General features: G+C 46.8%; 1 protein-coding gene across 6 annotated transcripts in view; it reads right to left on the bottom strand.

Annotated features, from left to right (window-relative positions):
* PIANP (PILR alpha associated neural protein) overlaps positions 1-16,000 on the bottom strand; it is a 32,641-nt gene extending 16,641 nt beyond the window's left edge. Inside the window, exons 1-4 of one of the 6 annotated variants that reach the window (XM_069979911.1) lie at positions 15,940-16,000; positions 14,102-14,152; positions 2,943-3,478; positions 2,781-2,862 (exon numbers count right to left, since the gene is read on the bottom strand). In XM_069979911.1, coding sequence (XP_069836012.1) covers positions 2,781-2,862; positions 2,943-3,478; positions 14,102-14,109 — 626 coding nt within the window. In that variant the 5' untranslated portion in view covers positions 14,110-14,152; positions 15,940-16,000. The other 5 variants (XM_069979912.1, XM_069979909.1, XM_069979907.1 and 2 more) reach the window with 5 other exon arrangements.
* Between the last annotated feature and the right edge of the window lie 10,228 nt (positions 16,001-26,228).

Raw genomic sequence — 26,228 nt, 5'->3', positions numbered from 1 at the left:
TGACATAGGAGAAGGTTTGGTAGGTAAGGATAGTGACATAGGAGAAGGTTTGGTAGGTAAGGATAGTGACATAGGAGAAGGTTTGGTAGGTAAGGATAGTGACATAGGAGAAGGTTTGGTAGGTAAGGATAGTGACATAGGAGAAGAATTGGTGGTTAAGGATAGTGACATAGGAGAAGGTTTAGTGGGTAAGGATAGTGATATAGGAGAAGGTTCGGGGGGTAAGGTTTGTCTGTTTTCTGCAGTTCTGTGTTGGCACAGACTTCAGAAGAGAAGGATTTAGGGACAGTGATTTCTGACACCTCACAATGAGTCACCAGTGCAACCAGGCGGTGACATCGTAATATACCTCAGCTGCTACAGAACCTCATCATACACCTCAACTGCTGCAGAACATCCTATTACACCCCAGCTGCTGCTGAACATCATACTAGACCTCAGCTGCTGCAGAACCTCCTACTATACCTCAGTTCCTGCAGAACGTCATCACACACCTCAGCTGCTGCAGAACCTCATCATACACTTCAGCTGCGGCAGAATCTCATCACACACCTCAGCTGCTGCAGAACCTCATAATACACCTCAGCTGCTGCAGAACCTCATAATACATCTCAGCTGCTGCAGAACCTCATCATACACCTCAGCTGCTGCAGAACCTCATAATACATCTCAGCTGCTGCAGGACATGATACTATACCTCAGCTGCTGCAGAACATCAACATACACCTCAACTGCTGCAGAACCTCATCATACACCTCAGCTGCTGCAGAACCTCATCATACACCTCAGCTTCTGCAGAACCTCATCATACACCTCAGCTTTTGCAGAACCTAATACTACACCTCAGCTGCTGCAGAACCTCATCGTACACCTCAGCTGCTGCAGAACATCATATTACACCTCAGCTGCTGCAGAACCTCATCACACACCTCAGCTGCTGCAGAACCTCATCACACACCTCAGCTGCTGCGGAACCTCATCACACACCCTCGGCTGTCCAGGCATGATGGGTATTGTAGTTCAGCAACAGGTTGGCGGGCACTGCTGTATGATGCAGGGGGTGGAGTTTATTCGGAGTATCATGGTGCCATAAAGCATCTCCATGATGTACATACTCAGGCAAAAAATTCAAGGTGACATCGTCACTGAATATATTTGTAATGTAATTTGTTCTGTGGGGGAAGCAAAGTTCCTCTGCTCTGCTGTGAGGAGGAAGTCACGCCGAAGGACACAGCAGGGGAGCACTCAGCTCTGCTACAATTACAGCCTCATAATGGCTTGCAGTCATTTATTTAAAGCGACGGCACGCATTTTACACGTCTGATATTATGTCACAACATAGGCGCGCCAGCAAATATAGATTTATAAACGTTACCGCCAATTATAGGCCGCAATAAAATATTTATATATCTCGCTCACATTATCCCTGACCAGCCACTCCCTGGTCTTTCATCTTAATGCCGGCCTGTCTGTGGGTTCCAGGATGATTATGCATTGAAAGCTGCTATAATATAAGCATACGTGGAGCATGCTGCTATAACCTGGGTATCTCCTGTATATAATTATATATGTACTGCTGGTATAACCTGGGGATCTCCTGTATATAATTATCTATGTACAGCTGCTATAACCTGGGGATCTCCTGTATATAATTATATATGTACAGCTGCTATAACCTGGGTATCTCCTGTATATAATTATATATTTACAGCTGGTATAACCTGGTATCTCCTGTATATAATTATATTTTTACAGCTGGTATAACCTGGGTATCTCCTGTATATAATTATATATGTACAGCTGGTATAACCTGGGTATCTCCTGTATATAATTATATATTTACAGCTGGTATAACCTGGGTATCTCCTGTATATAATTATATATGTACAGCTGGTATAACCTGGGTATCTCCTGTATATAATTATATATATGTACAGCTGGTATAACCTGGGTATCTCCTGTATATAATTATATATATATGTACAGCTGATATAACCTGGGGATTTCCTGTATATAATTATATATGTACAGCTGGTATAACCTGGGTATCTCCTGTATATAATTATAAATGCATAGGTGGTATAACCTGGGTATCTCCTGTATATAGTGATATGGAGAATGCTGGTATAACCTGGGGATCTCCTGCATGTAATTATATATGTACAGCTGGTATAACCTGGGTATACACTGTATATAAATATATATGTACAGATGATATAACCTGGGTATCTCCTGTATATAATTATATATGTACAGCTGGTATTACCTGGGCACCATGTAGATGTATTACCCCTCACTGTGTACACTATATAACCAGTAGTGCCCTCCAGCCTGTCACTCAGGCTTTAGAACCTGAGAGTTAAAGGGGTTGTTCACCAAAATTTTTTTCTTTCAAATAAACTAGTGCCAGAAAGTGCCAGAGATTTATAATTTACCTTTATTAAATATTTTTAGTACTTATCAGCTGCTGTATGTCCTGCAGGAAGTGGTGTATTGTTTCCAGTTTGCAGAGCAGGAGAGGTATTCTGTGGGGATTTGCTGCTGCTCTGGACAGTTCCTCACATGGGCAGAGGTGGCAGCAGAGAGCGCTGTGTCAGACTGGAGAGAATACACCACTTCCTGCAGGACATCCAGCAGCTGATAAGTACAGGAAGACTGAAATCTCTGGCACTTTCAAGCCCCAGTTGATTTGAAAGAAAAAACATTTTGGTAAACAACCCCTTTAAGAGGAACCCAGCATTGGATGTGACTGGGGTAGAAGCCACCATGCGGCCACTTACCAGAACTTGATGATTATTCCGGTAGCCACGAACACAATGACCACAGAGATGACGATGGTCACATACAGCTGGGGGTCCGTTCCTGTAGAGAAGACAGAAATAACGTTGGTACAAAGACCCGTCCAGTGTTCAGACCCCTTCTCAGTTTCATCCCTCACTCACCTTCATCTTTCGGAGGAAACCCATGAGGTCTCAGCGTGGTCGGGATCCCTCGCAAATCGAGTCCCCGTGCAGGTTCATTGTTTTCCAAGTGGCCCCACTCCGGGTGGTAAAAGGGACGAGGAGTGGAAGAACTTAGGGCCCCTTCTTCATCGGAGACCGTAGGGTCCCACAAGATGGCCCATGGGTACTGAGATGGAGGAGCCGCTCCTTCAATGGCTGAGGGAAAGAGCAAGCTAGAGGCCGGGGACTGACGCCTGCCTCGTGAGGGCGCAGGGCGCTGATGAAGGTGCTGGGGGGCTCTGTGGCCATAGTATGTGATTTGGGGTGCAAAGTCTTTTGATCCGGTCATAGGGGAAGAAGCATGGAGGTCGAGGTGGTGAGAAGAACCTGAGGGTTGTGGAGCGGAGAAGTGTAGATTAGGGATAGATGAAGGCCTTAGAGGCGACCTCGAAGGGTGAAGGAGGCTGGGAAATGAAGAACACGAGCTTGATAGGAGTATAGAGTAATAAATGAAGAAGGTGGATGGACAGCCAGACCTGAGAGAGAGGGGGAAGGTTAGTAGACTGACTCACACCCCCACCAGTCCTTCACCATGCCTAGTAACCCTCTTCTACTCAAGAGTCTCCTTAAAGGGATTGTCCACCTGGTTACAGGAAGTCCTAATGTCAGGCTCCTAAAGGTTCAGTGGTAAGGGAAACCGGGTGAGCAAGTGTCCAACTTCCCTGCAGCGCCACCACAGGAGAAGGGAAGTATTGCACAGCACCTATTGAAATCAACGTGTAGCTCTTTGCTCTGGTGGTCCTGTATAGAGATCAGAAGACCACGACGGAATTTCAGTGTACAAAAATAAAGTGAGTATGTGCCACCCCTTTGGTATGTTTGCTTAGTATTTGTACACAGACTGACAGTGACACTCTAAAAAACAGCCCCACCCCTGTCCTCAGGTTCTGTGTGGTATTACAACTCAGCTTCGTTCACTTCAATGGAACAGAGCTGCAAAACCAACATCTAAAGAAGAGTGGTTCTGTTTCTAAAAAGAAAAAGCAGCCATGTTTTTGTAATAACCCCTTTAAGAATCCAGATCTACTATGGAAATAAACCTTGTATATAGTCTGATCCCCCTGTATCTCCCTTGTATCTGTCTCTTCTACCATTGTAGGTAGGTTATAAAGTAGAGGTGGCATGGCTGCAGGATCAGACTACATAGGGTGTATTTGTAGTCTGTTACCATGGAGACACATACCTGCATAAAAGCTCTATACATCCTTTTAAATCAAGGAAAATTTTAGGAGCATTTATTGCTAAATAAATTGGTTGCAAATACTATATACTATATACTGTGTACTGTATAATCGGATGGTACTGCGGTGGTCTGGTATAGCGTACCAATCCCCCCCCCCCCAGCTCTGGCACGATCCCTCCATTAGCACATCACATCCATCCACTTCTACGTACATACATAGAGCTTTTATTCCCATAAGGGGCTTAATGGTGATGATGTCAGCAGAATGCTGTTTCCTTCTAGCATCGTCGCTGACACATATTCCGGGGATTGGAGAACATGAAGTGAACATTCCTCATCCCAGCATTGCTTCCCACACACTCTCTATCCGCGCTGCGCTCTCCCAATCCACTAACAATGGGCTCCCATCTATTATCCAGAGTGGGGAGACACTACAGTACCTGCTCCCCAATGCTTTACTTGGGCAGCCCATTAAGTTCAATGGACATTGTGTAATACCTGATATCCCCTGTGGTGGCGCTGCAGGGTGTGGTTTCATCTCAATGACCATAGTGAAGAACCCCTTTAAGGCACCTGTTTACCTTGAACATACTTAACTTTAGATATAATCTACATAAGATGTGGAGCCACTTGTTATATAAGTTATAGCCTGTGTTATACTCCAGAGCTGCATTCACGATTCATCTTGTAATTATTAGAAACAGTCAGCAGGCTTGTTGACAGCTACTCCCCGGGGCTCTTTAATTCAGCAGGGCTGTTAGTTTCTCTGACATAAAAAAACACACAGCACTTTCCGGAAAACAAATACAGAGATATTTTGACTTTAAACTCTGCAGAATTATGAATGCAGCTCTGAAGCATAATAGTTTCTTTTTAATAGTATATAAGAGGAGGAGTCACTTTTCAGATACATTATATTTGTTTTCTGTTCATAGTTCTGTTCATAGTTATATCCTTCGTTATACTCCAGAGCTACATTCATAATTCTGCTTGTTTCTATTGAAAACAGTTAGCAAGCTTGCTGACAGGCTCCCCTTTTAGTTGCTCTCCTATAACATGACAGGGAAGTTGGTTCCTTCTGCATCAGAAAAGACAAGTAGTCCCAAAATACAAATCACCAAAGTAAAGTCTATGTAGACACTGAACAAGCAGTTTAAGGAAGATTTCAGCTCCGAAGCATGCAGAATTGTCAATACAGCTCTGGAGTATAATAGTTTATAATACTTAAGATATGATCTACATGAGAGGTTTAGCCACTGTTTGTATTTGTCATCTCATACTTATTCTTTCTTATAGCCTATACTCCACAGCTGCATTCACAATTCTGCTTGCTATTATTGGAAACAAAAGCTTGTTGATGACACCTCCTTCCCTAACAGCTTACAGGAGCTCCTATAATACAGCGGGGCAGTTACTCCTACATCAAAATACTGTACAGTCCCTGTTGTAGCGACAGCACTTCCTACATTGCTAGGAGATTTCAGCTCTGAAGCCTGAGGAACTGTGAATGCAGCTGTACAGTATAATACAGTGTGTAAGTAAATCATCACATTGCTCTATTGCCTTCCTGCTGACTAGCATCCTGTTACACTGGACATACATAGCTTGTCCCTACACAACTGGCATTCTGGTTTCTTCCACCACTTTGCGTATTCTACCGCCGCTCCTGCTTATAGAATATTCTCCATTCTCACTTTTGGTGACTTTAACAAACTTTCTAGTCTCTTCACTTGTTTTTCTGTACCATTCTGTGAAGCCTGAGCGCTCTAGTGTTGCCTCCCTGCTCTGCCAGCACACTAACATTGTCCCCCTGCTCTGTGAGCACTCTAGTGTTGCCTCCCTGCTCTGTGAGCGCTGTAGCATTGCCTCCCTGCTCTGTCAGCGCTCTAGCATTGCCTCCCTGCTCTGTGAGCCCTCTAGCATTGCCTCCCTGCTCTGTGAGCACTCTAGCATTGCCTCCCTGCTCTGTGAGCACTCTAGCATTGCCTCCCTGCTCTGTGAGCCCTCTAGCATTCCCTCCCTGCTCTGTGAGCCCTCTAGCATTGCCTCCCTGCTCTGTGAGCACTCTAGCATTGCCTCCCTGCTCTGTGAGCGCTCTAGCATAGCCTCCCTGCTCTGTGAGCACTCTAGCATTGCCTCCCTGCTCTGCGAGCGCTCTAGCATTGCCTCCCTGCTCTGTGAGCCCTCTAGCATTGCCTCCCTGCTCTGTGAGTGCTCTAGTGTTACCTCCCTGCTTTGTGAGCGCTCTAGCATTGCCTCCCTGCTCTGTGAGTGCTCTAGCATTGCCTCCAAGCTCTGTGAGTGCTCTAGCATAGCCTCCCTGCTCTGTGAGCGCTCTAGCATCGCCTCCCTGCTCTGTGAGCACTCTAGCATTGCCTCCCTGCTCTGTGAGCGCTCTAGCATTGCCTCCCTGCTCTGTGAGCGCTCTAGCATCACCTTCCTGCTCTGTGAGCACTGTAGCATTGCCTCCCTGCTCTGTGAGTGCTCTAGCATTGCCTCCCTGCTCCGTAAGTGCTCTAGCATTGCCTCCCTGCTCAGTAAACACTCTAGGATTGCCTCCCTGCTCTGTGAGCACTCTAGTATTGCCTCCCTGCTCTATGAGCGCTCTAGCATCGCCTCCCTGCTCTGTGAGCACTCTAGCATTGCCTCCTTGCTCTGTGAGCACTCTAGCATCGCCTCCCTGCTCTGTGAGCGCTCTAGCATTGCCTCCTGCTCTGTGAGCACTCTAGCATTGCCTCCCTGCTCTGCGAGAGCTCTAGCATAGCCTCCCTGCTCTGTGAGCGCTCTAGCATCGCCTCCCTGCTCAGTAAACACTCTAGCATTGCCTCCCTGCTCTGTGAGCCCTCTAGCATTGCCTCCCTGCTCTGTGAGCACTCTAGCATTGCCTCCCTGCTCTGTGAGCACTCTAGCATTGCCTCCCTGCTCTGTGAGCGCTCTAGCATTGCCTCCCTGCTCTGTGAGCGCTCTAGCATCACCTCCCTGCTCTGTGAGCACTCTAGCATTGCCTCCCTGCTCCGTAAGTGCTCTAGCATTGCCTCCCTGCTCAGTAAACACTCTAGGATTGCCTCCCTGCTCTGTGAGCACTCTAGCATTGCCTCCCTGCTCTATGAGCGCTCTAGCATCGCCTCCCTGCTCTGTGAGCACTCTAGCATTGCCTCCCTGCTCTGTGAGCACTCTAGCATTGCCTCCCTGCTCTGTGAGCACTCTAGCATTGCCTCCCTGCTCTGTGAGTGCTCTAGCATTGCCTCCCTGCTCTGTGAGCGCTCTAGCATTGCCTCCCTGCTCTGTTAGCGCTCTAGCATTGCCTCCCTGCTCTGTGAGCACTCTAGCATTGCCTCCCTGCTCTGTGAGCGCTCTAGCATTGCCTCCCTGATCTGTGAGCCCTCTAGCATTGCCTCCCTGATCTGTGAGCTCTGTAGCATTGCCTCCCTGCTCTGTGAGCACTCTAGCATTGCCTCCCTGCTCTGTGAGCGCTGTAGCATTGCCTCCCTGCTCTGTGAGCACTCTAGCATTGCCTCCCTGATCTGTGAGCGCTGTAGCATTGCCTCCCTGCTCTGTCAGCACTCTAGCATTGCCTCCCTGATCTGTGAGCGCTCTAGCATTGCCTCCCTGCTATCAGCACTCTAGCATTGCCTCCCTGCTCTGTCAGCACTCTAGCATTGCCTCCCTGCTCTGTGAGCGCTCTAGCATTGTCTCCCTGATCTGTCAGCACTCTAATAACACTCACTCATATGCTGGGCATCTCACATTACACCGGACATTTTCCCAGCCCTGCCGTGTATCTGTATAGTGTTTCCTCCTGATAATCTGGCAATTCTCCTAGACGCTTTCTAACCCTACTTACCAGCACTCTGCATCCTGGCTGTCTGAGCGCTCTAGTATTGCCTCCCCGTTCTGCAATTATTAATGCGTTGCCCTCACACCTGAAAATCTAATATTCTGTATCCGGGATGAGAAATCTAATTAACTCCTCACATGCTGTTCACTCTATCACTTCTTACAGTCTATTCTAGCCTAAGCTACAGCTGAGCACTCTAAGGAACCTTCTACCAGCAACGAGCGCCCATCACCGCTATAGGAAATCAATGGCCGCTCATTTTGGCTTCGCTTACACCTGCCGATGTTTAAACAAATGATTGTTCTTGCCATCGCTCATTACCACCCCTCCCCCCCAGACGTTACATTGTTTGACGGCAGCACGTTCCCTGTTTACATGATGATTTTCATGTCGCATAAAAGACGCAATCAGCCGACAAATGAGGATCAGCTGATCCCTGAAAGGCTGATTGACTGGGAGTGTTCAAAAGCTTCTTACCCCTGCCCTTATGGGCTGAGTACAGGATGTCCTAAGGTATCAGCTCTGATAGTGTGGTGGTTGCACCGCTGTGATGGTATTATGCTGGTGGTTGTGGTGTGACGCCAGTGCTAGTTCAGCACACAGGTGTGATGGTATACCTGCTTTCAGGTAGTGACTGGCTATATCCCCCTAAAATGGTCGGTGACCTGATGGGCTGTGATGGGTCCCTTGGGCTTCTGTCACAGTGGTCCAGAGTGGAGAGATAACCCACCCGGGCTGTTGGTACTGCCACCCACAGAAAGGGGAGAGTGACCCAAGGAGTCCCAGTAAAATAAATAAAATGGCTTTACTAATAGTCTCTTGTGATAAAGGATACATTGATAATAGACAACCTCTTTGGTACAGACTTGTGTTCACTAGATCTGTACTGAGGTAGAATAGTGGTGCTGGTGTAGCTTAGTGTTGTGCAGTAAAAAAGAGAGAAGAGGAGTTTGTCGTGAGAGCCTCAACCCAGGGTAGCAGTGTGCTATGCCGGAACTTGAGAGATTCTTGAGAGAAGACAAGGATACTTGTGCCCGTGTTTCATCTAACCACCTTCTGCCCTGTAGTGTCAGTATACCCGTCCTGTCAGGGTGACACAAGCCCTAGTCTTGGTTACCTGAGATTAGCTAAGTGTCCGAAATTATCTGGTGTCACGTGCGCTGTGAGATAGAGTACATAGACCTTCGTTACTGTTGCTTTTCTCTATCCAGGTCAATTCCTCTGTCTTAGGATACCATCCTGCACTGTTTTGAGAGGGTTGGGCTGGGGTGAAAGTCTCTAGGTTCTCCATACACATGTGTCTTCACTTTACTAACACAACTCAACTCGACTGTCACGGAAAGAGTCAGGCCCTGGCTAGGTTCAGCAGGGATGCCTGTTCTGTGTGTGTGTGTCTTCCTCCCCAGAGAATCAGAATTCCTCTCCCCAAGTGACTACTTCCTACCAGGGTGTGTAAGAGCCCCTGTGAGTGGTGAAGAAGAGAGTGTGCAATGAAAGAAGTATAGAGATAGAGAGGTAGAAAGAAAAGAAGTATCTCCATTGGACCACAAGATCACAGAATACAAAAAAACAGTAACCCTATGTTAACTACAGCTGTGAAACATATATATAAAAGCTCATACACAAAATACTGACATCTGGTGGCGAAACCATTAAATATCTTCATCCCCACCTTACTTTTAAGTGCAAAGGCTGTTGTGACAGGTGCCATATAAGGAACACTACAATAGCAATTGGTTACATAGAGTGACAGCGCCACCCTTATCCATAGGCCATCTCTAGTATTGCAGCAAAATCCAATTCAAGTGAATATATGCAGTACCTGACTTGGAAACTGTTCTTAAATTGGGCCATTGCCTTGCACAGGGTACTGACCTCCTCCAACCTCTTTCTCTAGACAACTGGACCAAAAATCACAGACGCCCCCAAAATATTTACAGGAGTAAACCACGAGAGATGACGTGATTCACATTGTGCTCCTAATATAATGCCCAAAATGAAAGGGGTTGTCCTATAGCAGAAGCATGTGGGTGAAAAAGTGCAGCGCTTTACAGTGACACCCCCTGCTGCTCCTCCGTCACTTCTGTAGATATAGCGGCATTGTTGTCGTGTCTTATTTTATCATCATCATTACCGCTCCTGCAGTCTTATTAACAGCTTGGTAAGGGATAAAAGCAGGACATGTGGGCTGCCTCCTGCCCCCGCACTGCCGCTGTTTCGCCTGTCATTCAGACCCACCCCAGCCCTTGACCCGCCGCAGCTATACGTTTTACACAGTCGTCGCTGAAAAGACAACTATCTCTCCCAAACGTGAACCCTCGACCCCCCTGAGTGTGCATGTATCCTAAGGGGTGAGGGATTGACCAATATCCTCCCTTCCTTCGGTCCTGGCTTCCTTGGAGGTCCCATTTGCATTGCACAAGTTATATTTGGTGCAAATATAAAAATGTATAAATAATAATAAAAACTGGAAAAATAAAACCCTGTCTGTCTGTAGATGTTCTGCGCTGAGTGTTTCCAATCTGGAATATTGTCATGCTCTAAGTAAACTCCTAATATCATATACGAGATGGAACAAACAAAGCGCTGGAACTTGTCCACGACGTCCACCTGATCCCCGCACGTCACTATCTGCACATTACAGGCAAATAGAGAATAAAGTCTCAGCGCACCACATCATAGCCAGGGGCTACCACAAGAATAATATCCAAAGACGTGGCGGGTTTATTTTTGTGGTAGCCCCCGGCTTTGATGTGGGGCTGATTTTTTTTCTTATTTGTCTGTACAGTCATCATATATGTGTATAGGGATGGCTGCTCCAAAGGGGAACTCCAACCCCTACATGAATGGCCTCCCTAGTAAGGAGGAGACAGAGCACAGTGACATCATTGGCCCCATAGACTGGAACCTGTCCAGTGTGGAGGAACAGGGGGCTTGGGACCCCTGCTCTAATAGTTGATGGGTTCCCAGTGATAGGACCCCATAGATCATGCTAGGACCCCATGCTACATGTTGATTGTAGGAATACCCCATTATCCATTCCAACCTTTCTACCTCCAGCATTGCGCACTCTATCATGAACACTACACATTCTAGTTCTTCCCTCCAGCTTTCTTCTTGTCTCCTAATAGCCCTATTCCACGGAACGATTATCGTTCATAAACGCGCACCAACGACCGCTCGTTAACGACCACTAAACGATTTTTTTTAGCGAACGATAACACATAACGTGAACGATATATGTAGTGTAACCATTATTTTGCGGTCGTTACATGGTCGTTTAAAACGTTCGCCGGGGTGATCATGACCATACGACACACCTACTTTTTTTAAACCTTTTTACGAACGACTGAAAGATTTCTAATTTTATGAACCGATTAGCGAATTATCTTTCAAAGACCAACAACTTTTTTTCGACATGCTGAAAAACAATTTTGAACGACAGCATAACGATTTCGCCTTTGTCGTTCGCTCGTTTACACCAATTACACGAAGCGATTATCGTTAACGAGCGGTCGTTGGAGCGAGTTTATGAACGATAATCGTTCTGTGGAATAATGCTATAACACACTGGACGTTGAACAATTCTCTGCCCCACAATGGACTTCCCAACATTGCTACACCGAACCTTTCTGTACCAACGCACTTTATACATTACCAGTATGTAATCCAGAATATAATATATAGCATTCTAGTATTGTTTCCCTACATGAAGCACTCTAAGCTGCCGCTCTGTACTTGTCTTCTTGAGTACTGTACACATTATAGCTGGTTTCATCACAGCCTAGACATAGTAGCCTCGTGTCACCAGACCTATAGAGCACTCTAAGATTGTTTTCCTACGTTGAGCACTCTAATCTGCTCCCCTATATTTGCCTTCTTAAGCACTCTAGACAGTTTACATTTCCTCACGGTTCAGACCTTACAGACTACAGGGCATTCTAACCGTTTCTCTATATGAAGCGCTCTAATCTGCCTCCTGTACTTGTCTCGGTGAGCGCTCTACATGTTATATACTTCCTTATAGCCTCATTTGTCTTTATAAGCATAAGCAACCATAGAACATTCGAACATTGTTACGCTACATGAATCACTCTAATATTCTCTTTTGCGCCTTCTTTATTCTGCATTATAGCTTCCATTGTCACAGCCTAGACATTGTAGTCTTGTGTTACCATATCTAAATTGCATATTAACAGTTACATGAAGCACTCTAATCTGTCTCCTGTCTCTGTCTCCTTGTATTTGCCTTATTAAGCTCTGCAAATATTATACATTTCCTCGCACCTTTCCTCGCCTAGACCTTGTATCACCGTACAGCATTCTCAATCGTTCTCCTACATGAAGTGCTCTAATCTGCCCCTCGTACTTGTCTCCACCAGCACCGTACATGTTCTATACTTCCTCCCAGCCTAGACCTTATAGCCCCTATCACCACAGAGCACTCTAAATATTGTTGCCCTACATGACGCACTCTAATCTGCACTTTAAATATTATATACTTCCTCACAGGCTAACCTTGTAGCATTGTGTCACCATAGGGCATTCTAAACATTGTTCCCCACCATGAAGTACTCTATTCTGCCTCCTTCTCTGTCTCTGTGAGCGCTCTACATGTTATATACTTCATCCTCACAGCCCAGACCTTGTGGCATTGTGTCACCATACTGACAGAGCATTCTGAAAACATTGTCACTCCACTTTTTAGTTTTGCTTATAATTATTATTATATAATATATGACGTCTTATAATTTCCTCATACGCCAGGCTTTGTATCATATCCTGTTAGCAGACAAACAGCACATTCTACCCTATTCCTCCAAATGCTCGGAGCATTCTACCCTATTCCTCTAGACACTCGGCACCTTCTAACCTTGTTTCTCTGCACATCCTAAACATTTCCTCCACGTCCCTGCACATTTCCCCTCGCACACTGTAGCCTCCTCATACCCTGTAGCCTCCTCATACACTGTAGCCTCCTCATACCCTGTAGCCTCCTCATACCCTGTAGCCTCCTCATACCCTGTAGCCTCCCCATACCCTGTAGCCTCCTCATACCCTGTAGCCTCCTCATACCCTGTAGCCTCCTCATACTCTGTAGCCTCCTCATACCCTGTAGCCTCCTCATACAGTACTCTGTAGCCTCCCCATACCCTGTAGCCTCCTCATACCCTGTAGCCTCCTCATACCCTGTAGCCTCCCCATACCCTGTAGCCTCCTCACACTCTGTAGCCTCCTCATACCCTGTAGCCTCCTCATACACTACTCTGTAGCCTCCTCATACCCTGTAGCCTCCTCATACTCTGTAGCCTCCTCATACCCTGTAGCCTCCTCATACCCTGTAGCCTCCTCATACCCTGTAGCCTCCTCATACACTGTAGCCTCCTCATACCCTGTAGCCTCCCCATACCCTGTAGCCTCCTCATACTCTGTAGCCTCCTCATACCCTGTAGCCTCTTCATACTCTATAACCTCATCATACAGTACTCTGTAGCCTCCTCACACTCTGTAGCCTCCTCATACCCTGTAGCCTCCTCATACTCGATCTTTCTTCATCCATGCCTGCGCACTCTTCTTTTTGCTTTTTTTTTTTTTGGACATTGTAGTTTTGCTTCCTTCCAGAATCACCATCGAGCATTTACTGCCTGTTTATGACTTTATTGTCTATAGAACATTGTAAAATAAATCTAATAGACGGAATATTGTGGTTTATACACAGGCATTCTATAGATAAACACATCCTCTTATAGCCCCCCCCCCCCTCCACACTGTCCACCCAAACCAATATGTATCCTAAAACCTATAAGTATACATCCATCAACACACATATATACACATCCTCTTATACCCCCCCCCCCACTGTCCACCCAAACCAATATGTATCCAACGTATCCTAAAAACCTATAAGTATACATCCGTCAACACACATATATACACATCCTACATAACAAACCTCAATAAGTCTACTTTGTATACTAGGTAGGAATCAGTCTTTCACCCTTACCTCCCTATCCCAGCACTTACTGCCCTCCTGTTACCCCCACCCCCAGTTTAGCCCAGTTACCCCGTCTTACATACCACTTCATGTTGGACGGCACAGAGTTAACCCCAGGACGAGTCGATCATTGCCTGTGGGTTGAAGAATGAGTTAGACGGAGACAACTGTAGAATCGCCAGCACTTCCCTGGTTACACATTACTATCTACATGATCATTCCGGTCCATCCCTTATTCCTCTAGAACCCTCCCAATAGGATCAGAGACGTCTTATGGAGCTGAACATTGCAACTGGGAGCCAGAAAAATAAAAGACGCCATAATAGTGTGTTCTATAAAGCATGGGCATAGCTAGGGGGCATATGTCCTGGGTGCCTGGTGGCCAACAAGCCACTTTGCCTTGGCTGGGGTATCTACAGGACTAGCGATTCTTTGTAAAGTCTTCCTAGGACTTTGCAGGTCAGTGTAAGTAGGTGGAGGTATATGGAGTCAATACTATAATACAGAGGTTATAGTTTTGGAAGAGACCTGTGCCATTGTAAAACCACAAGCTGGTACTTGTAGTTCTTCAACCACCTTCAAGCCACAGGTTGCTCTACTTCTTAGATCCCTTCCCAGTGACACTTTCTATCACACCTTTGTGCCAAGTGGACGCCAGGCATCGGTGTGTCGGTGTATTCTTGCACTAGTGCCAGTCACTGACACACCCACAAAGCATGCACTGTCAGTGTCACACACACACACAGAGTGCTGCAGCTACACACCCAGCCGGTGCACCGCTACATGGATGCACAACAGGTGGACGAGCCCACAGCTCCAGAGCAAAGATGGATTATTGCTCTCCCTAGTATAGCTGACACACCACGCAGGTAGTCACACACACACAGCTGGGGTAGGGGGCTCTGACCTCAGTTTTGGGGTGCAGGCTGGCTTTGGGGATGCTTCTCGGTCTCTCTCTCTCTTTTTCTCGCTCTGTCTGGCAGGATCACTGCGCTCTCTCTCTCTTTCTCTCTCTCCCTCCCTCTCACACTTTCACTCTCTCCCCCTCTCTCCCTTCCATCCACTCATATTATCTCTCTCCCTCCCTTGCAGACTGTCTCCACCTTTCTCTTCTCTTGCTCTTTACCCTTCCTTGTCCACTGTTGCATGCAAGATGCAACATTCTGCAGTGTCTTGGGAACAAGGGAGGGTGGTGGTGGTGGTGGTGATGGTGGGGGCCACAACCGGAGCGACGCTCTGCGGGGCGAGCTCAGGGGAGACTTCGCATGTACCTGACAGGTTAAAAACGAAAGGCGGTTTTCGAAAAAAAAGGAGACGAGGAGTTAATAGAGGGATAGCCGAGCCGGTCTGTGGAGAAGGGGTTAACGGCGAGATGCTCTGCAGAACTGCGTTAATGGTACAAGTTATTGCGGGCTGTGACAAGACGGGGACATTGTGTACTGAGGAGAGGAAGCGTCTCGGACTCGCTCTCTGGTTTTGTGTGAATGACTCAGGGTGTCTCTTTTGGTGTGACATCCAGAGGTTGCTGGGTCCGTCACACACTCTGTGGCTCTCTCTTTCTATCTCGTACTTTCGGAGTCTCTCTACACCCCCCACCCCTCCTATATCTCTCGTTTGCTGTCTCCTTGCAAGATGCCTAGAGGTTACCATGGAGACAGAGGAGAGCGCATCGCTGGTACCAGCTGTCTCCTTTACACCCAAATGTCCACCTCTCTCTCTCGCTCTGCACATAGCCGTCTGGTCTGTCTCTTATTTTACAGGTCTGTCTGTCCTGTCTCCTATGTCTCACATCTCCTCCTCCCTCTATGATCTGTGATGGTTTTCAGCCTCTCGTTGCACAAATGTCCTGTCTCTATGGATCGGGTCTAATTCTAGATGCAAATGGCTGTCATTTTCCAAGGTGTCTGTCTGTCTGTCTCACATCCGTTCACCCTTCGCGGTCTCATTCTTCTTGCTTTCTCCATCTGTCTCTGCGTCCCCTTCTCCAGGCAGCCGTCTGTCTCCATCACCTGTTTGAGGCTATCTGCTGAATAATAGGTCTGTCTCATTGAATGATCAGTCTGTCTCATCTCCCTCTCTTGCTCTGTACAGATGTCTCCTCTTCGGTCCCCATGCCTCAGTATTACATGTACATCACGTTGCGCCCATGGAGGCGCCGGGCACCCTCCATCACCTGTGGGGCAGTCTGACACCCGCTCTACGTGATCACAGATCTGGGCCACCTCCCCTGACCCGTCATCTTCATAATTTAGGTTGACATCTTCCTTGTTGACATTCACCTCAACCTCAGTAAAAACTTGTGGGCACACCTTCATGATGACATTCACCTCCGTCTTGGGCACTTATGTTGATACCCCTGTATGCAGGCACATTGGTCTTCACCTTCACCCCTGTGTGGCACTTACAGATAACATATGAACCCATAATGTGGGCACTGCCAACACTAGATGTTTTCATAACATGGCCATTGTGCCAACGTCCGAACTCACCAATTGCCCATGGTGGCGTTCACCTGATCCTGGCACTTAATGTACCTATATTGTGGGCACTACCAACACAAGACTCTATGTCGCTACTTTGACAACGCCCTCTGTGGGCACCAATACATTTTCTTACCTACTATATCAATAGACACCTATTAATGTTCTGAGTTGACAGTCAGCTGAACCCTCTGTGGGCACTTATGTTCATTCCCCCCCTGGATATAACCCTCTGTCTGCACCCACTGATCAACGGTGATGGCGATATCCTGAATCTGTGTTGACATTTAACTGAATCCCTAATTTGGGCACCACCAGCGCAGGATGTGTGGATAATGCCAATGTGCCCACTTTCATAATGCCCTCTGTGGGCACTATGTTTGACATTTATATGAACTTTATTGGTGGGCACCTAATGGTATCCTGTGTTGACAGTCAACTCAACCCTTTGTGGGCACTTTGATAATACCAGAACCCTCTGTGGGCACTTTCATAATACCAGAACCCTCTGTGGGCACTTTTATAATACCAGAACCCTCTGTGGGCACTTTCATAATACCAGAAGCCTCTGAGGGCAGTTCGATAACACCAGAACCCTCTGTGGGCACTTTCATAATACCAGAACCCTCTGTGGGCACTCCCTCATTCTAGATTTACCTTCACTTGATCCCTATAGATAGGTAGTTAGTGATGTTCTTTATTGACATGGGCACTGTTAGGGCACTCCCCATATATTCTCTGTTGGCATTTACTTGACCCCTATAGAAGGGTACTTAGTGATGTTCTGTATTGACATAGGCACTGTGTGGGCACTCCATGGTATTCTAGGTTGACATTCACTTGATCCCTATAGATAGGTAGTTAGTGATGTCCCTCCCCCCATGTATGTGTCTTGATTTTTGGACAGGCCGCACCATTAGCGAATGTTGTATGACCGATGGAGAGGGCAGGGAGGAGTCCCTATATAGCCATACTGGTCATAGAAGTGACATTTTTCTTTTGTGTCGAAGCCAACGCAGTTTGAGTCCCTCGTTCTCTCCAGGTTTCCCATGACAGCTGCACGGTCTGCCTGTGTGGCACGTACGCCCTCGGTGTAGGCAGTCATTGTTCTGCTATGTCAACTCTATGAGTCATTCCTTTTCTGTCTCTTCCGTACAAATTAACTTGATCCACTATATAGACCATTATTTAACCCATTTGTGATGATGCTCACATCTGGCTACTTACCTAGCTCTGCTATATCTACAGTACACTATACCAAATTACCTAGCTCTGCTATATCTACAGTACCCTATACCATACTACCTAGCACTGCTATATCTACATATGCACTTGGGGAGGAGGAATCCTATATCAAAGTTTCATATCGGCAGTTCTATGTTGGCAAAGACTTCAGAAGAGAAGGATTTAGGGGAAGTGATTTCTGACACATCACAATGAGTCACCAGTGCAACCAGGCAGTAGGGAAAGCAAATTGTATGCTGGGCGGCTGTATATTTTCAACATACAATGGTCCCTTCTGGACCACTGTAACTTGAGACCAGACTTAACATACAACATACAATGCTACAGACAGTCAGGATCTGCAGCACATGTAAATGACTAGATGATCAACCAATGAAACTGGACATTTTACTGATAAAATCCCAGTATTAGTGAAATGCCTGCACTGGTTGGCTGTCTAGTAGTGATGCTCCAGAGTATAGTGTAAATAGAATTTTGGTCTGAACATACAATATTTTCAACATACAATGGTCGTCCTGGAACCAATTAATATTGTTGAGAGACCACTTTGTGTGTGTGTGTGTATATATATATATATATATATATATATATATATATATATATATATATATATATTGGTATGCTGGGCTGTATATATAATGGTATGTTGGGCTATATATATATATATATATATATATATATATATATATATATATATATAAAGAAAATTCGACTGCAGCACATCCAGGTGAAAAGCACATGAAAAATTTATTCCATACGTGATACACAAGGAAAAACAGCGACGTTTCGTTCCTTCAATAGGAGATTTTTCAAGCCAGTGAATACACACATAAAACACAGGTGTTATATACATATGTGACGAGTCAATTAATGACGTGTGCTAAAGTGGGAGTGATCAAATTAGCAAAGTCCAATACTATTGGTGTTCCATGTAAGGGAAATTCATTCCAAATAAAAGTGAATAATCTAATACATAGTAGTGAGATCTATCAATTAAGCAAATAGTCAAGCTTAAGGTTCATTATAGGGCAATAGAGGATTCCTCACAGACAGTCACAGCGACGGCATCTCCTTCCATGTGTCGGGGGTGGACCGCACGCTCACTTGGAACGCACGGACATGTTTACAGGTATGAAGCGTCTCAGTATCCAGGCAACCATATATATATATATATATATATATATATATATATATATATATATATTAGCATGCGGGGCTGTATATATATATAATGGTATGCTTGGCTGTATATATAAAGGCATGCTGGGCTGTATATATATATATATAATGGTATGCTCGGCTTTGTATAAATAATGGTGTCCTGGGCTGTATACTGTATATATAATTGTATGCTGGGCTGTATATATATGTATATAATGGTATGCTGGGCTGTATATATATATAATGGTGTGCAGGGCTGTATATATATATATATATATATATATATATATATATATAAAATGGTATGCTGGGCTATATATATATATATATATATATATATAATGGTATGCTGGGCTGTGTATATATATACATATATATATAATGGTATGCTGGGCTGTATATAATGGTATGCTGGTCAGTATATATATATATATATATATATATATATATATATATATATATATATATAATGGTATGCTGGGCTGTATATATATATATATATATATATATATATATATATATATATAATGGTATGCTGGGCTGCATAGCTAGAGGTATAACCAGTAGGAAGAGGGAATTCGAGATCCCGCTGTATAGCACTCTGTGACATCACATCTGGAATACTGTGTCCACTGTGTCCAGTTCTGGAGACCTCACCTACAGATAGGATATTGATAAAACAGAACGGGTCCAAAGACGTCTAAAAAAATGGTGGAGGGTGTGAAGCATAAACCATATCAGGAAAGACGTAAGGATGTGAATCTGTATAATCTGGAGGAAAGAAGGGAAAGGGGGGACATGATGAAAACCTTTATATATGTTACAGGACTAAAATAGGGTCAGGACGGAAGTGTTTTTAGTAAAAAACTGAACTCAGGAATAAGAAGACACAGTGAGGGGTTACTGGGGGAAGATCACAAACAACGTGAGAAAATATTACTTTACTGAAAGAGTAGTAGATGCTTGGAACAAACTTCCAGCATAGGCCGAGCGTGCACCAATCCATTCACTCAGACATTTGATTTGCAATTTCTTGATCATTGGGGGTCCCAGTGGCTTGGCCACTACCGATTGGTTAAATATCCTGTGGATAGGGGATAACTTTAAATCTTGGGACAGTGCCTTTAAGGCAACCATATTGGTTACAGCAGGGGTGGGGAACCTTGGCTCTCCAGCTGTTGCAAAACTAAAACTCCCATCATGCCTGGACAGCCAAAGCTTTAGCTATGGCTGTCCATGCATGATGGGAGTTGTAGTTTTGCAACAGCTGGAGAGCTAAGGTTCCTCCGCCCCTTACCACCCATCTAATATACCCCATCTTGGGCACTGCCAGCTATACCCAGGGCAGCGGGCATCACTTTAATAAGGCCGCATGGGGTGCCTTGTTTTCTGCAGGGCGTCTCAGCCTGAGATAATCTGCAGCCGCTTTCTGTGATCACTTCTATTTCCCAGCGGGATCCTTGAAGGGAAATTACACCCGTCTCCCGCATAACGTTTCTTTACATTTACTCCTTGAAGGAGAATATTTTTTTCCTTCGTGCCTATTGTAAGTTATAGCTAATTTTAGGAAGCAGCTTCCAAGGATTGAATGAGGCGGTGAATGAATTCCTGTAAGATTCGTCGACAGCGCAGCGCGTTCCCCCCACACACTGGCCGGGTGGTCTTTCTTCTCGTCTCCCCTGACAGCCCCGCTTCCCTGTTATCTGCCTACATTCTCAATTAATAATAATACTCGTCTTACATAAGACGGCCGTGCGGCAGGCGATGGAAGGAACACATTGTGGGAACACAAGGAAGGGCCGGCCTGTAGGCTCACAATCTGTGTGGCTTCCTACAGCATCATCCCGTCCTGTCTTGTCATCGCACTTCCGTCCTCTTCCTGTCAATCACACCGCGTCCATCTGCCGCAGTGATTAGTGTTATTTATAAGTGGCGGACCCCCGGACCCCCGCATTATGTGGTGCTGAGCGCCAGAAGGGACGAACGTCACTGGATGATCAGAATAATTAGAGATCCTGGGAAAGATATGGGCGAAAACTCGACACATATGTCGAGAGAGGTGTGAGAGTCTAGTATCGATGGAAATCGTGGCATACAGTTAAAGGAAACCCCCGACTTACATAAGCTACCCTACCCATTAACCCTCCACAAAACCCAAAGTAATTACCAACCCCACCACTAGACACCAGGGACCTTATAATGCCCTTTTTACATGACAATGGCCAACTGGACACGCTGCACATAATGGACATCACTTAGTACACCCCCACCCACTGGACATCACTTACTACTAACCCCACCCACTGGACATCACTTACAATTACCCCCACTCACTGAACAACACTTACTTATACCCCCACTCACTGGACAACACTTACTACAACCCCCTCACACTGGACACCATTTACTACACCGCCTCCCACTGGACTTCACTTTCTTCTACCCCCACCCACTGGACATCACTTGCTAAACCCCTCTTCCACTGGACACCACTTCCTACTATCCCATTCCATTGGACACCACTTACTACTATCCCGTCCCATTGGACACCACTTACTACACTCCCACCCACTGGACACCACTAACTACACCCCCACCCACTGGACACTACTTACTACTAACCCCCCACCCCCACCCACTGGACACAACTTACTACACCCCCACCCACTGGACACCATTTACTACTACCCCTTCCCATTGGACACCACTTACTACACTCCCACCCACTGTACACCACTTACTACGATCACCTCCTACTGGACATCAATTAATACATCTCCCACCCACTGGACACCATTTAATACACCCCCACCCACTGGACCCTACTTCATACACTCCCCACCCACTAGACAACACTTCATACACCCCCACCCACTGGACCCTACTTCATACACTCCCCACCCACTAGACAACACTTCATACACCCCCACCCACTGGACACAACATACTACACCCCCACCCACTGGACACCACTTACTACTAACCCCCCCCCCCACACACACACACACACTGGACACCACTTACTACACCTCCACCCACTCCATACACTTAATACTTCTGTTGACCAAATTCCAATGAAGATTATGTTGGTGGAGATAGGGGCTGGGCACGATAGAAAATCATTGCCTGACCCCTTTGTTATCAAACAGGTAAGCCTCCAGAGCTGGTTGGCTGCAGCTTACCCCTTTCCCTCCCCATAGAGAACATAGGACCCCTCGGCTGTTCCTGTGTATGGGAAGGTAGCATATGGAAGAGATAACTGTCAGCCGAATGATTGTGCAACAGATTGTTATTGAAGGTGTATGGGGACCTTAACATAGAACAACAGAACAAACTATTATTAGACAAGTGAATGTATGACCCTGTCACCCCTGCACCCCAGGGCTCTGCTGTTCCTGTCACCACTGCACCCCAGGGCTCTGCTGTTCCTGTCACCCCTGCACCCCAGGGCTCTGTTGTTACATTCACCCCTGCACCCCAGGGCTCTGTTGTTACATTCACCCCTGCACCCCAGGGCTCTGTTGTTCCTGTCACTCCTGCACCCCAGTGCTCTGCTCTTCCTGTAACCCCTGCACCCCAGTGTTCTGCTTTTCCTGTAACTCCTGCACCCCAGGGCTCTGCTGTTCCTGTTACCCCTTTACCCCAGGGCTCTGTTGTTCCTGTCAGCTCTGCACCCCAGGGCTCTGCAGTTCCTGTCATCCCTGCACCCTAGGGCTCTGCTGTTCCTGTTACCCCTTTACCCCAGGGCTCTGTTGTTCCTATCAGCTCTGCACCCCAGGGCTCTGCAGTTCCTGTCATCCCTGCACCCTAGGGCTCTGTTGTTCCTTTTACCCCTGCACCCCAGTGCTCCACTCTTCCTGTCACTCCTGCACCCCAGTGCTCTGCTCTTCCTGTAACCCCTGCACCCCAGTGTTCTGCTTTTCCTGTAACCCCTGCACCCCAGGGCTCTGCTGTTCCTGTTACCCCTTTACCCCAGGGCTCTGTTGTTCCTGTCAGCTCTGCACCCCAGGGCTCTGCTCTTCCTGTCACCCCTGCACCCCTAGGCTCTGCAGTTCCTGTCATCCCTGCACCCTAGGGCTCTGTTGTTCCTTTTACCCCTGCACCCCAGTGCTCCACTCTTCCTGTCACCCCTGCACCCCAGTGCTCTACTCTTCCTGTCACTCCTCCACTCCAGTGTTCTGCTCTTCCTGTCATCCCTGCACCCCAGGGCCCTGTTGTTCCTGTCACTCCTCCACTCCAGTGTTCTGCTCTTCCTGTCACCCCTGCACCCCAGGGCTCTGTTCTTCCTGTCACTTCTACACCCCAGTGCTCTGCTCTTCCTTTCACCTCTGCACCCCAGTGCTCTGCTCTTCTTGGCACCCCTGCACCCCAGGGCTCTGTTGTTTCTGTCACTCTTGCACCCCAGGGCTCTGTTCCTGTCACCTTTGCACCCCAGGGCTCTGCTCTTCCTGCCACCCCTGCACCCCAGGGCTCTGTTGTTCTTGTCACCCCTGCACCCCAGGGCTCTGCTGTTCTTGTCACCCCTGCACCCCAGGGCTCTGCTGTTCCTATCACCCCTGCACCCCAGGGCTCTGCTGTTCCTATCACCCCTGCACCCCAGGGCTCTGCTGTTACTGTGACCTCTACACCTCAGATAACCTGTTGCTAGGAAACAGCAAATCTTATTCATGCAATACCAAAGAACCTGAACCTTTGCAGATACTATTCATAAAACTCATCAACAACAATAAGGAGCAGAAACCATTTATTTCCACCTTCTGTTCTGCCGTCTAAACCTCACAGCCCGCGGTGAATATGGTCTTGGCGGCCGTGTACGGGAAACGTGACCGTGACCAGAAGTTGGTCGTGTTCCAAGGCAACATTCCCAAGTAGAATCTATAGTAAGAGTCCATTTCAATAGGACTGTTCTGCTAACTCTGGGATAGGGAACCTCGCCTTCAAGCTGTTGTAAAACTACAATTCCCATCATGCCTGGACAGCTTTAGCTGTCCAGGCATGATGGGAATTGTAGTTTTGCAACAGCTGGAGGGCGAGGTTCCCCATCCCTTGTAAGTATCACCTCATAACCTTCCTCTATGAACGCGGACCCCCTCCATCACTACAACCACGTCTACTCTCCCCGCAAACTCCGGCGCGAAAAATCCGCACCCCCTCACATGACATCATCTATCTCCCATGTGGCGATCAACCTGAAAACAGACACAGAGTACGGGCAAAGCCTTCCTCAGTGCACCCACACATCAGTCTAGGTTGTTCCTTTTGGAAAGAGACGCCGTTTTAACCCTTTCCCGCCCAGATTTGCATATTGGCCCTAATTATAACCGAGACTTTCTGTATTTTTGAGGGTCTACCAGCTGCCCCCCCCCCCCCCACACTACCACGCCGGGGCGCGAATACAGCAACTCTCTCCTGGCTCATCCCCAAATCCATGAGCAAGAAAGATGCGCGCGCCCACCACGGCAATGACTGCATCTGCTGGCCCGAGTGGCGCTTATGTGCGAATACACAGGAATCAATATTGCCGGCGCGGAGGGCACATTAGACCCGTGACACAGTCGGTTAGTTTGGGAAAAAAGAAGAAGCGGCGAGAGAACAGATTGTCACAGCAGAAGACAAGGAAAAAGCTCGAAGTGCTCCGGAGCTGTAAATGAGCCATTATTTCACTGATCAAAAGGCGACAAGAGAGAAGCCGAGGCTTCCAGTCTGTCACGTTCATTAGCGGCTGCCCTCCGGCCCACCCCCCCACCCCCTGCACCACCGACCACCGCTTTATTATTTCTAGATTACAAATTATCTGGGCAGCACATTGTGCCATGCATGTCGATTCACCCACGCCACCGCAGAATAAGAGGCGAAACATGTCAAAAATCATTGGCGCTGGGAAAGCTGGATGACAGCCGTATCGCCATCCAGCTTCCTCAGGATCCTGATAGGAACAGGAGACTATAGGGAGGAATCACATGGCTTATCGGTCGCCTTCATTCCAGTATATTTGTTAGGCGTTTGCGCCTTGCTCGCCAGTTTTGTTTCCTGACAGATGTTGGAGGGGGTGTAGCTTAGCTGGAGTAGGGATTTTAGACATATTTATTACTTGTGCTGAGTGAAGCGGGTGTCGTATGGCGGTAGTCTTTGTTACAATGTGTTCAGATCCGTATGGGTACTGTGAGTCTGGGCATATCATGTATTGTATGTGTGCATACACTGTCATTTAAAGGGGTACTCCAAAGGGGAAAACAATTAAATCAACTGGTGTCAGAAAGTTATACAGATTTAATTCACTTCTATTCAAAAATACTCAAGTCTTCCAGTACTTATCATCTGCTGTATGTCCTGCAGGAAGTGGTGTATTCTTTCCAGTCTGCTGCCACCTGTGTCCATGTCAGAAACTGTCCAGAGCAGTAGCAAATCCCCATATAAAATCTCTCCTGCCCTGGACAGTTCCTGACATGGACTGAGGTGGCAGCAGAGAGAACTGGAAAAATACATCCCTTTCTGCAGGACATACAGCAGCTGATAAGTACTGGAAGATGAGTTTTTTTTTTATTGAAGTCATTAACAAATCTATATAGCTTTCTGACACCAGGTGATTAGATTTTTTTTTTACCAGAATACGCCTTTAACATATGTGCAATTTGCTAATACTTTATGCTGCTACCTCTGGTTAGTGTAACATGGCATACAAACTATTTTAGTCTGGCTTTGGCCTGAAAAGCGAGAGCAGTGAGTAAAGTGTAAGTTTAGTTAGTCCCGGTTCTAGTTCCATCTACTAAACTTAGTTTGCACCTACTGCATAGGTCACTCTGGATGTAATGCTACATGAGTTATACAGTGTGGTGTTGCAGTACCCAGCTGTGATCACTAGATGGCTCTGCTGCAAGAAAGATTTGCTGTCAGGAAGTGAAGTCAGTGTGTGGTGAGAACCACATGGGGTGCTAGGGTACCCTTTTATTGTAGCCTGGATCTGTAGACCTGGAAAGACAGGCTCATGTGTGAATAGTCAGAGCCTGCGGGCACCAAAGAGAAAAAGAAAGCTGCGATTACTTGAGGAGACCTCTGCTTCCTATGGATCCACACCACCCACATATGGACAATCAGACTGAGATCTGGAGACCCTGGAGGCTGAGTAACCACCTTGATGCCTTTGTCATGTTCCTCATTCCTAAAAAAACGCCTGCAGAGTGGCCCCTGGGGCTTTAGACCACTGCCAATAAGGAGTCCCCCTGCCATGAAGGAGGGGGCTATGTCTGTACAGTGTTTAAATGTGCTATCCAGTATCTCTTTTCTTTCCAAAACAGCGCCACCCCTTGTCCTCAGGTTGCGTGCG

The sequence above is a fragment of the Dendropsophus ebraccatus genome, chromosome 8 (assembly GCF_027789765.1).
Source record: "Dendropsophus ebraccatus isolate aDenEbr1 chromosome 8, aDenEbr1.pat, whole genome shotgun sequence".
NCBI classification, from domain to species: Eukaryota; Metazoa; Chordata; class Amphibia; order Anura; family Hylidae; genus Dendropsophus; species Dendropsophus ebraccatus.
This window is presented reverse-complemented; position numbering and strand designations above follow the sequence as displayed.